Source organism: Anoplophora glabripennis, unplaced genomic scaffold (assembly GCF_000390285.2).
Source record: "Anoplophora glabripennis isolate ALB-LARVAE unplaced genomic scaffold, Agla_2.0 scaffold286, whole genome shotgun sequence".
Lineage (NCBI taxonomy): Eukaryota > Metazoa > Arthropoda > Insecta > Coleoptera > Cerambycidae > Anoplophora > Anoplophora glabripennis.
In genome coordinates this window covers 531,019-544,356 of record NW_019416433.1, presented here as the reverse complement: position 1 = coordinate 544,356, position 13,338 = coordinate 531,019, and the positions used below count along the sequence as shown (strand labels likewise).

Genomic DNA, 13,338 nt, shown 5'->3' with positions numbered 1-13,338 from the left:
TTTTACTTTTGAACAAGATTTGCAATGTGTTTCGACATACAGTAGTACTTTACACTAGATTCAACAAATTGTATAAAGGCAATTTTTGTTTTATTTAATTAATTTTGGATTTAATTAATATTGATTTTAGAACTGTAGAAAAATCTAGTTTTGTTATACTCAATGGACTGAACTTGAAATTTAGAAAAAATGAGAGTGGGTAAAAAGTAGTATAATGTTATATTAGGATTAAAAATGTTACTTTCGTGGCGAGAAAATATATAATATTGGGGTTGCAGGCGCACGCCATTCTGATGAATGAGTTAATTTAATAATTGATAATGTTGAAGATATGAAATCCACCTTATGAGTAATTATAAAAATTCACAATACCAAAGCTAAGAGACCACATTCTTTTACTGTGCTGGGAGACAGTTATTTAAGTTGTTATCGAAAATGTTGCTTTACGTCCACCTGGATTGGTAGAACGTCGATTATTTCTCAGATATGTTAGTGGAAAGTGTCATCGAATGGTGGTCGGTATTCATAAAATCCTTGCCGGTTCTCAAGAAGTGACAAAATTTTTGAAGGTGGAGAATAGGAAAGAAGTACGCATTACGACGAACATCTGCTACCCTTTTAGTTGACAGCGGTGGTAATCTCACTTGTCTTAAGAGACACTGAGGATGGAGATCGAGCACTGAGGCTTAAGGCTACATTGAAGACACTTTTGAATAAAGAAAATATTGCAAAAAGAATACTGAAAGTTGATAGTTGTAATGATAAAACAAGCACCACTGTCATTTCTGATTTATCAATATCTGAAAATAATATAACTAATAATGAAAACGTGTTGAACTATGTACTTTGAAAATTGCTCCAAGAACGAGGGTAGTGGCAGTTTCAGTGGTTTATACAATTTGAACACTTGTTAGAACTGTATATTTAATATCAATACGGATAAACAAAAATTATTGTAAATATTGCTGAATAAACTTTTATAAATTAAGACTTGATCTGCTTTAGCTTCTAGGATTAAAAGTTAATATTTTTGTTGCTAAGATACCATTTTTTCTTAGTGAGGAAAATGTCAACTTTAGAGACTTCTGACAGTCAAAAAATGTCATAGTTTTGTGATGGTTGGAGAAAAAATGATGACAAACATAATTACATTGTCAAATAATCAGTAATAAAATGTCACAACTGACATATTTTTTCAATACAAAATTTATTCGAAATGTACAACCGAGCTCCAAGAGTTACTGAGTTGGGCTCTTGCCAGACCACTCCAGATGTGGGTCCTGCAACGTATTTCCTCACGGAAGATCGCGACAAGAGAGGTAAGGAAAGCTACTAGCTGATAGAGATAGACATTACCAAAATCTTTTTACTAATCTGGGTATATAATTTATAAGAACTGCTGAGATTGTATAGTGACTGTCGTTGATATAGCATTCGTACTAGGTTTGTTGTTATATTTCATCCGAAATAGGTCAAAAATATTTGACTCAGTTCTAAGAGGCGTCAAAATCATAAAAGTCTTAGAAATGATAAGGCAGACGTACAGAATTATCAACATAATTGATAAACTTTTTGAATATGTAATGCATGATAAACTATAGCCGCTAAAACATAGTACCTATATGTATAAATAAACACCGAAAATTTCATCAGTTTCAAATTTAATTTGCATCATGGCTGAGCATGTAAATTATTAGCATCAACCTGATTGCCAGTTTCGTGTCATTTATACCAATTTTTGCAAACCTTTTGTCTGCCTTGATCACCGACTAATTTTAATTAAATTGTGTTGTGGACCGATATGTGAATAAAATAGAATAATAAAAACAGGGTGTTTCCATTTGAAAAATTTTAGAAAATAAAGTTTAAACTTTCTAAAAATGATCGTATTATAAAAAATTCCCTGTATAAAATATCGATATTAGCTAATATAGGAGTCTTTGCCTAACATTTGCCTATAACTCCGTCAAATATTTTTGCTCCAAGTGTTAGTAGTTGAAAGTTAATACAACTTCTTCGAGGTCATGTTTTTTTCCAAAATTCGAAGAATTTTCTACATAACTTGGCAACCTCGCATTAAAATGATAAACTGGTTATATTGGCATATATAGCATTTTCTCGGAAATCCACATGTTTAAAAATATACAAGGTGTTCCATTTAAAAAAATGTAATATTTGACGTGTCCCGTTTTTACTCATCACCCTGTAAGTATCAAATTAATTTTGTAGATTAATTTTCTTGATTCTGTATAACTTTCATGTAAACTATTTTCTGTATTATGAGTAACAAGGGAGTTATTTTACTTTCACACACTAATGGCCCACCCTGTGTACAAAAGTATGCTCGTGTAGGTGATCCTTCTGTGAGTGTGACGTTTTTTATGTAAAAAATACTAGTGTGTCTGTATTTATACTACCATTGTTTGGCGTTTCTAAATCTATAAATGGAATAAAAATTTTGTTGAGTTTGTGTTTGTTAAATAAATAAATAAGAGGATATTTGAAAAGGATTAAAATAGACTGTAATAGCTGCTTAATGAAGTTTTAATTTCATTAGATTTGTTACTTAGAATATCAATTAATACTGTTTGTTTCTAGTTAATGTTGTGCCGTTTCTAAGTAGCGAAGAAAAAGTTCCAAAGTTTTACCAAAAGAAACTTTGCGAGGCCTTCTATGACATACCGGGATCCATTGGATCTGTTAAGGTAAATGACATATTAACTCTACATATATTTTTCTTTATCATTTGGTTATTTTGCCGCCTGCAAATAAATTTAAAAATTACTGAAATAAATCCTTGCTTCAAAAAACTGTTAAAAGTAAACAAACCGAAAAATCAGAATAAGTTCAGAAGTCGAAAACATAACATTTTTTAAAGTGCGCCATATAACCTACTTATTTTTGGTATTTTGTATTTAACTGCTTTTTTCATTGTGAGACTTTTTGGTTAGGCATAACTACTTTTATGAAAATAACCTTTGTCTGATTCTTTTTGCACAGGTTTATTTCGCTAATTTTTAAATTTATTTGCAGGTGGCAAAATATCCAAAATATTAAGAAGGAAACGAAAACTATGCCAGAAGTAAATAACTACAGACAATAACTCGACACTTTCTGAAAATGTAGGTTATGATGATTCTGGCATGAAAAATTGAAAGTCCACTAATTAATCAAAATTACCTATACAAGTATGAGACATAAAATATTTTTTTAAATTTTGGGAATCAAGTTCTCAGGTTTGAAAAAATAATTATAATGTTGTTGAGAAAGTACAAAACTTTTCAGGCAAAGAAAATTATGTAAAACTTGTTATGCAAATTTGATCACTAAATTTGTTTTTGAAACTTGTACCCCCAATTAAATACCTTATCAAAACAGATTTATCATTTCCTAGCACCGTCTTTCTGTTAATCTTGTCTGATTAGTGATAAGGTTATTGATGAGACACTTGTTTTGAAATCATTTTTAGTATTTACAGATTGCAAATTTTTTCAAACCCGAACTAATATTGACTATTTGTGATAATTCACAGAATTTTAGTATTAAATGTTATTCGTTATAAAATTCTGTAAAAGTAAATGTTAAAATAAAAGGGTATAAATAAATAGATATATATTTGGTTATTGTTGTATATATTTAACATACTGTAGATCCACATTAATATAATTATTGAAAACTTAATTTTATTTTAAGTCTACAGCGTCAGGAATTGTGTATTACAAATTTTACCAGGTGACAGAATTCTTCAAAATAAAAAGTTCCCATAAGCATAGATAGGAAAATATTGAATTTCCAAAATATATAGTGTTCATTTAAAAAATTACAAATTTTTTTACTAGCTCTCATATTTTTACACTTTTATAAGGATATTGAACTAAATCAAATAAATTCAATTTTTTTCTATCAAAATAATGTCAAATTAAAGTCAAATAATGTTTCTCAATACGAGAAATCTACAGGGTATCACAGAATAACTATTCTTAGTTTTCAGAAAAGATAGAGGGCACTTAAATAAACATTTGTATAAACTAGTGTCCAGAAATACTTCCGTACCGAGATAAAATGAACCGGGAAAGTACAAGTTGAATTACACCAACATTTGAAAAACAACAACTACTTTCGTAGTTGTCATTTTACATGTCACAAATTAATCTTTATTAGATAAATTAGTGCTTGATTGAAAATGCATCATTTTACAAATATTGAATAAAAAAAATGCAGAGCAGCATCCTCAGCGTCATTTTCAAGATTGCACCAGTGTATTCGAGATACTGCTGAATTCCAAGTAAAGAAAATAGATTCTGGAGCCAATCGTACTGTCTGAAATGTTGACTTTGAGGACCAAGTTTTGCAACAATTTGAAAATCACCCGAATCCAAGCACTGGTGCCATTACCCATGCGATGGATACACGTTACACATCTGTATGGAGTATTTTAAAGGAATATCAGAAGCATCCGTGTCACATTCAAAATGTGCAATAGTTAATTCCAGCTGATTATCCGAACAATTTTACGAATGGTACTTGAATAAAATTACACACAATGGTCACATTTGGAGCGAAGAAAATCCTCACGCCTTTCACAGTTTACATCATCAAGGAAAGTTTTCTGTTAATATCTGGGCTGGGATTGTTCACAATTATGTAGTGGGACTATATTTACTGCCTGGATGTCCCTCTTAATATTCGAAGAAATGTTGTTTTCTAGCATGATGGTGCACCAGCACACTTTGTATTAAATTACCGAAATTATCTAAATGTACAATTTCCAAATGGATATATCGGAAGAGGCTGGCCGATTTCGGCCTGCACGTCCACCAGATATGACTCCAGTTGATTTTTGTGTTTGGAGTCATATTAAATCACTGCTTTATGAGACACTTGTTAATACAGAAGGAGTGTTAGTCCGCAGTGTTAGTCAAAGAATTCGGCAGTGTATACACATAGTTACAACTTGTGTATCGAAAATGGTGGTCGGAACTTCGAACAACTTTTATAAGTTACTACTTTTTCCTGTGGTAATTCAGATTATTTTTAAAGATTTCCTTATCTTGACACCGAGAAATTTTCGGACACTTGTTTGTTAATTAAAGAAACGTTTATTTAAGTGGCCTCTTATCATTTTTGAAAATTAGGAACAATTATTTTGTGGCACCCTGTAGATATGCAAAAGAAATCTAACCTCACAGACACAACACTCCATATGTGTTGGTATATTGTAAAGAATATTTAATTTTGTTGCAAATTTAACAAAAGTGAATATAATACTCCCAAATACTCGGCTAAATAAAGTATTTACAGTAAATAAAGTGACTTTTCTAAAAACATTCTCAGTGTTGAAAATCTCTTCTAATAATGAAAATATGACAAAGAAACAGAAGTCTTTTTAAACGACTTCTACGTCTTAGGTACAAAATAACCTCATATTTATATCTTTATAAGTGAGGGAGTTTCTTGAAAGTCGAATCCTTGTTTATAGGAAGAAAAATTATAACAAGGTAACTTGATACAAATTGGTTGTTTCGATATTGGGACTATATCAGAAAATCCGTATATTTACTTAGTACTGACTGCATCAGTATTCTCAATCCTCGAAATCACGCATTAAATATGTATTGTTATTGACAATATCCCAATTTTACTGATAACTTCTAATTACTTAATCGAATTTTGTTTTCCTCATCTAAACGACTAGTATCGCTTGAATCACTTCTATGTCTGCAAGAGGCTTCGCATTATAAAGGTCCAATTTTAAAGTTCTGGTTAATGTACCATATCAAAAACAGATAAATATGACGCAAAATTTTACATCAGACCACAGTCTTACATGATAAAAGTTGAAATTGCTGTGTACAAGTTAATCGTTAGGCGGTTTGAATAACAGTTTATTAAAAAAACATAGTTTCAGTTTCAACTTAAACAATAGGTATCTCGGAAACTAAGCATATCTCTCTCCATCAATGTTTATAAGAAGTTTTTTCATATTTTGAAAGAGTTCTATCGTCTGGTTTGGTTTATGCAATTTGGGGTACGTCGTAAGTACAATATTAATATGGTATATCTAACCACATTGAATTTTATGGTTGATAGAATACTAAACTATGCATTTTAGGATCCATGAAGTTAGCCCCGCCATTATCGTGTTTAAAATAAATTTATCAGTAATTCATAAATTATTTGTCAGCTAAAAATTAAAAACAGTAAGCCGCACATTAAGAAAGATAATAATATAGAGATAATTGTACGGAGGCCATCTTCTTGAAGTCCCGCATATGTTGAAATTCGAAACTTGTTTACTTATTACTAAGTCATTTGTGAGTACTTGTGAACCCGAAACTAAAATTTGAAAATTACTCGTTAGTGCCATTAGTATTTTCATTATAATAGTTTCATATTATATGCAACTATTAGTATAACTACAGTCTCATATACTTACGGATAGTTCTATATTATCCTCCTGCAGTAATATTGCTTAATAACCCTTGGAATTCACTTGTAATCAGTAAATATACAGTCTCCGGATCTATGCTTTTCTTCATTTAACAGACTTAATTTCTGAGATTGTAAATGAACAGTGAAATTGGAGACACTTTCTGCAAACAGGCTATTACAAATTCGAAATTTTGGAAGTCCGTTTTTGTTTCATCTCAGCCTTGTTTGAGGTGATATTGAAAAAAGAAGAACACTTCCTCGTAGCCACGTTTTGCCTTCAATCCAATGGCATAATCAATTTTTAAACGTTTCGTCTTTCCAGAACCATCATCAACTTCATTTTTTAAATACGGCCCTGGAAATTTTATAACATTTTTTGCAAGCTTTCATGACCCCCAATACTGTATTGCCTGAGCTGTATTTAAAAAAATAAAGTTGATAATGGTTCTAGAAAGACGAAATCAATATATTAAAATTTTATATATAAAAATTGATTATGCCATTCGATAGAAGCCAAAAAGTTGCCATGAGAAAGTATTCTTCTTTTTTTAATACCGTCTCAAATAAGACTGAAATGAAACAAAAACGGATTTCTAAAATTTTTTAGAGGCATAATGTTGTTCCTCTGATTACGCAACTTTGCCCCGATTGATGCTAGTTCGTATCTCTTATCGTTTTCGAGATTCCTGTAGTGAGAATCGAATTTGTAACAGTCGGTATAATATATAGAGTATGTGCAGAAATTGAAACTATTGTCGCCTGTCACTTTTATCGAGCTGCTCGTGTGTTGCCTGCGGTACTAGGACTCTCTCTCCTGCTCGCCGGCAAAGAGGCAAACGGGGTGTTCGGACGTCTCCCTCATTACGCCAAACTCAACGGACACTTGGGGGTGTGGACGTTGCACTGGCCGATTGTCCTGTATCGGAGGCGAGATAAGTTCCTGGAAATGTGGGCGACGGACTAATTTATTGTGCCTTTTTCTGCTTTTATACATCCTCGAAATGGCATGGTTTCTGGAGGTTTTCAACTGAGCCTAAATGCACTAAATATGGTTTTGGGATATATGGTTACTCACTGTCTTTTAGGCTTTGCCTCGCCTAGCACTATTTTTGAGGTCTTCTCGAAATTTGGAAGCTTCTTGGAGCTTGTGTAGATCTTCTGTGAGTATCTATGAATTTGGGAAGCCTCTAGGAGGTTGATGTATCTCTTGCGATCTTGACCGCAGGACTGGACAATGCCTGTGTGAATAGGGCATTAGAACTGAGGTTTAGGTCGGAAGCACTGTGATGGCAAACTTTGGGAAAAAAATAATTGCTTATGTTCTGAATGATAAAAAATGGATTTATTGAAATTCTGCTAGTAACAATATATGAGTATACCTATATGTATGCTGTTTGTTTGCACAGAATTCAAATAAGAAATGTTATGTCGTACATGTATTCTATATTGTGGTTCAACAGTTCGAATTTCGCTTTTTTAATTTTTTGATATCCGAAACTAGGGTGATTTTTTTTAACTTTGGTGCGCGTTACTTCTGACGGTGTCGTCTGCTGCGGATCTGGTGTTTATGGGCGGCTGGGAACTTCGTAAAGAACTTCGGCGGAAATGGGTTTCTACTTTGGTTGGTAAAGTTGAGCTCGTGGCTTGGAATACGAACTATATTAAGTTCAAAATTTTTAGATCTATCGTTATAAAAATGTATTAAGCATTTTTAATTATTTGGCAATTAAATCAACCAAGTTATAAAATGCGGGGCTAACGTCACGAATTATCGATTTTTCTTATTAGATATCTCCTTTATGGGATACTTACAGATTCTAATTTATGACATACAAATACCTACAAATATTTTATTACCTTTGGGAATTTGAAGTTACCTAGTTTTTTTCACAATGTAATAATTTATTTAATTCATTAACCAGGGTGGATCTACTCCTAGGAACAGGGCTCCTAGATTTGTTACAAAGGAATCTGATACTCCTAGTCCTGGAGATTATGATTCAAAAATTGAAATCAAATGTAAAAGAACCATACCTTGCGGTGTACGACCTAAGAAATTGTATGTATGTCGTATTCCCTTTTCGGTCAAAGGTTCTGCTCCTTCGATGCCTATTGATTCCTATGGGTACAATCTGACTAGAAACGAGAGTTTGATTAAAATTCCACCGAAAGAACTAGATTTGACTCTTGGTCCAGCATATTATCAAGTGGTAAGTATGACTAATTTTATTTATTAAATAAGCGATTTTGATTACCCAGTGGTTGACTTATAAATATAATAAAACATACAATTAAGTGCTATGTACAGGGTGCACCAAAGTTCGCCTCTCGGGCCCATAACAGACAAACGACAGTAAAAATCTGTTTAGAAGACGTGAATCGGGGTTCGCTAAGGTCCGTTTCGCACTTGAAAAACATTTTTTCAAAATTCGGAAAATAAAAGAAATTACGTCATAAACTTTTTTTTCCACGAACATACCCATTTTTTAAGATAACTAAAATTATCTATTTTATATGAAAATTTTTTGTGCAGAAATTTTTGTCTATCTCTTCTTAAGTTACAATAATAAACATTATACAAACATGTATCCTACCGTATTGGAATTAGGTAGTCATGATGTAATCTACAGGGTGGTCCGAACTTTATGCAGGAAACTTCGAGGGCAGATAGATCTCCTTAAAATAATATGTGTTTGCCTTATAAACATAGGTCTGGAACGGCACCGTTTTAGAGATACAGGGTGTTGAATTTGTCAAAAAAAAGTTGATTTTTTGTTTATATCTCCGGAATCTATTAACCGACCTCAATAAAATTTGGTACATATAATGTATGATAGTAGCCCTTAAATATGAGCTTTAAAGATTCAACCAGTGGAGTACAACTGGACAGGGGTCACCCCCTTTTCTACAAAAAAAACCTACGCCACTGCATTTTTTACATGTCATTGTAACTGATTTGTATTTTAATGCACAAAACACGTAAAAAAGGTGACTTTAATTTTTTCCCTAAGATTCGCCGTTCTCAAGTTATTCAAACCAATACAATCCCCTTGTGGCAGACGCTTCTAACGAAAATATTACAAGAATATTTGTTTATGTTTAAAAGTAAGTGCAATTTGAAAGCACACCAACAAAATTATTTACACTCCTTTCTACACCACCTGGGAGGTAGTGTGCGATATAAACAAAAAATCAATTTTTTTTAAAACCTCAACACCCTGTATCTCTAAAACGGGGCCGTTCCAGACCTATATTTATAACGCAAACACATATTATTTTAAAGAGATCTATCTACCCTCGAAGTTTCCTGCATAAAGTTCGGACCACCCTGTATATTGCTGTGAAAACAATGACTGTTTACATATTAGTTTCTGTTAAACGCTATTTGTTGAATGATAAACAAACTAGTAAGTGGTTGCTAAAAATTAAAAAATGTTCACAAACAATGAAAAACTTGACATGATTTTAATTTTTGGTGAATGTCAAAGAAATGCCAGAAGAGCTGCTAACTTATATCATGAGAGATATCGAGAGCGTCAAGCTATTAACCCAAAAATATTTTGCATGCTAACGAAAATGCATTTTCATCAAGAAAAGGGAAAGAAATTTTAAAATCAGTGTGTGACGATATTACCGTAGTTGGGGTATTAAAATATTTTGAGGAAACTCCTAGAAATTCTATACGACAGGCCACTTTTGCATTAAATTTAAAAAGAAGCTCTGTGCAAAGAATTTTGAGGTCCAATGGTTACCATGACTATAGGCTAAATAACTTGGAGCACTTATCTGACATACATGCCGAGTATTATGGAATAAATGTTTAATGTGGCATTATTGAAAAGCATTTAATTGGCCCATACCTTTATGAAAATGTATTGAACGGTAATAGCTATTTACAGTTTTTGCAGGAGGAACTAAGGAATTACTCGGCCTGCAGAATGGGTTTCAGAATCTCCAGACTTAAAGCCCCTAGACTATTTTTTATGGTAAAAATCAAGTATATAAGACACCCACGAGAAGTTTGGAGCATTTAAAGCAAAAGATTCAACTTGTTTGTGAGAATCTTTCAAGAGAAACGTTGTTTAAAGCTACAAGGGAAGTTAGGAAAAGATTGGAAAAACGCTTAGAAGTAGGAGGCATGCATATTGAAAATTTTCAATAATATTCATAATTTTATATTTTGTTTTGTGTTTTGTTATTATTGTTATATTTATTAGTTACAATTAAAATTATTTAATATTTTCTATATTTGGTTATCCTATTTAACCATCATTATGTGTATTGTTCTATTTTTCTTCGTGGAGTGACCTTTTTTAAGAACATATCAACTNGGATCGAGTTTAAAGAACAAGAAACTCAATTTAAAATTTAATTTTCTATACGGTCATATTTTTTTTGTCCAGGTAATAATTTCTGCAAATTTAACATTAATCCGTGACAGAATGCTTGGACTATATAGGCTAAATAACTTGGAGCACTTATCTGACATACATGCCGAGTATTATGGAATAAATGTTTAATGTGGCATTATTGAAATGCATTTAATTGGCCCATACCTTTATGAAAATGTATTGAACGGTAATAGCTATTTACACTTTTTGCAAGAGGAACTAAGTAAATTGGAATTACTCGTCCTGTAGAATGGGTTTCAGAATCTCCAGACTTAAAGCCCCTAGACTATTTTTTATGGTAAAAATCAAGTATATAAGACACCCACGAGAAGTTTGGAGCATTTAAAGCAAAATATTCGACTTGTTTGTGAGAATCTTTCAAGAGAAACGTTGTTTAAAGCTACAAGGGAAGTTAGGAAAATATTGGATAAACGCTTAGAAGTAGGAGGCATGCATATTGAAAATTTTCAATAATATTCATAATTTTATATTTTGTTTTGTGTTTTGTTATTATTGTTATATTTATTAGTTACAATTAAAATTATTTAATATTTTCTATATTTGGTTATCCTATTTAACCATCATTATGTGTATTGTTCTATTTTTCTTCGTGGAGTGACCTTTTTTAAGAACATATCAACTGATATGTAAACAAATTTGTGACAGGAGTTGCAGCGATTAGTTTTTCACAGTAATGTTGATTAAGTCATGACTAGTTCCAATACAATAGAATACATTTTTGTATAATGTTTGTTATTGTAACTTTTTAAGGAGAAAACAAAGAAAGAGAAAAAAATTCTGCATAAAAAATGTTCATAAAAAATAGATAATTTTAGTTATTATAAAAATGGGTATGTTCGTGGAAAAAAGTTGTAGACGTCATGTTTTTATTTTCCGAATTTTGAAAAAAATGGTTTTCAAGTGCAAAATGGACCTTAGCTAGTCCCTATTCACGTCATCGAAACAGATTTTTACTGTCGTTTTTCGTTTGTCTGTTACGCGAACTTTGGGGCACCCTGTACATGGTATGACAAATCCAAAAATGTTATACAATGATTTAGGAATAATTGACCACACTCAAAATTTGAATTCGTGTGTCAAAATAAAGAAAAGTCCTATCAAGAGTGTCTGAAAACAATTTTGAGTACGCGGGCCCTTAAAGTTTGAAAAAACTTAATATTTTCCAAAATATCTCTGAAACGCTGTAATAACCTACTTTCGAAAATGTGCAAAGAATAAAGAACATGAACCAACTATTGGGATGATATCATAATATTAAGGATGTTTTTTATTTAATATAAGTAAAAAAGGAATGGTGAAAATCGATTAATTTTTTCAAACACGTGTCAAAACTTCAATTTTCACAATTTTAACCCACAATGAGGTTCATATTCTTAGAAAACATGTTAGTAACGCAGAAAAACAACCATTTTGCTTTCACATCAAAATTGCGACCTCCACATTTTCCAGGAACAATCAACTCGGACCACGACCTTCGGTGGACAACAGTCCATAACTTCGGCATTTTCAACACAAATGACTTGAAAATGGAAAAATTGTAAATGCAATTCAAAATATTGATAAAATAATGTCAAAGTTTGATCAAATTCTAATGCATTCAAAAAAATGCATTAGAAACGGCTGAAAATCAACGTCCTAATGTTGTTTCTCCCCTTAAGGCAAACTGGGATTTCAGGAAAGATAGAAATAAATACAAGAATAAAAAATCTATTTAAAATTTAAAAATGAAATTAAAGCAAGTAAGTAACGAATAGTTTTTGCAAATACCTATGAAAAAAACGAGAGAGGATAAATAGGTACTGAGGAAGACTGTGGAAATAATTTACTTGGTTTACAACAAATTTTCTCACCGATAGTCTGCTATACTTTTGACCTTGGATTTGACTTTCACCACAAGTTGCAGGATCAAACTAAGGTTTAGTAGGTTTAGTAGTTTAGTAGCAAAGAAATACGCTATTTTATGCCAGTACCTAAACGATAGAACGCCAATTTGAGATTAAAGAATTTTTCCAGAATTTCCTTGAAAGTCGTTTGAAGGTGAAATTAATTTTTCATAAAGAAATAATGGAAATAAAAGTAATAGATTCTAACAAATTAATTTGACTGGAATTGTTAGTATGACCATTTCGGAATATAAGAGTAGATTTTAGTAATATAAAAAAAATTGATGAAAGGCAATTCTGGATATCTAATCCGCTTTAGGTTCAAATCCAAGGTTACCGTCTAATTTGTCATTTAAAATATTAGAAATTTTGCTCAAAACATTTTTGTCCAGTTATTCGGAGAAAAATGAGTTTGAATATGAAACTTTTCTGATAGGGTTCACTAGCGAAAAGTTATTACTATTATATACTATTGCGATTACTGAAAATAGTAATATTTGCAACTAAAAATGATCAAAAATTGCAAATGAATATACAAAATTACTAGAAAGTAAAAAGGTTATTTGTTTCGAACAATATACTCAATATTTAATTTGGGTAAATTCTAGTAT

At 31.6% G+C, this 13,338-nt stretch overlaps 1 protein-coding gene across 1 annotated transcript in view; it reads left to right on the top strand.

Moving 5' to 3' along the window:
• Positions 1-1,216: 1,216 nt before the first annotated feature.
• The window catches only part of LOC108908879 (sperm-tail PG-rich repeat-containing protein 2-like), a 45,954-nt gene continuing 33,832 nt past the window's right edge, over positions 1,217-13,338 (top strand). Inside the window, exons 1-3 of the mRNA XM_018713042.1 lie at positions 1,217-1,319; positions 2,599-2,705; positions 8,355-8,642. Of these exons, the coding sequence (XP_018568558.1) occupies positions 1,217-1,319; positions 2,599-2,705; positions 8,355-8,642 (498 nt within the window). The remainder of the gene's footprint in view (positions 1,320-2,598; positions 2,706-8,354; positions 8,643-13,338) is intronic.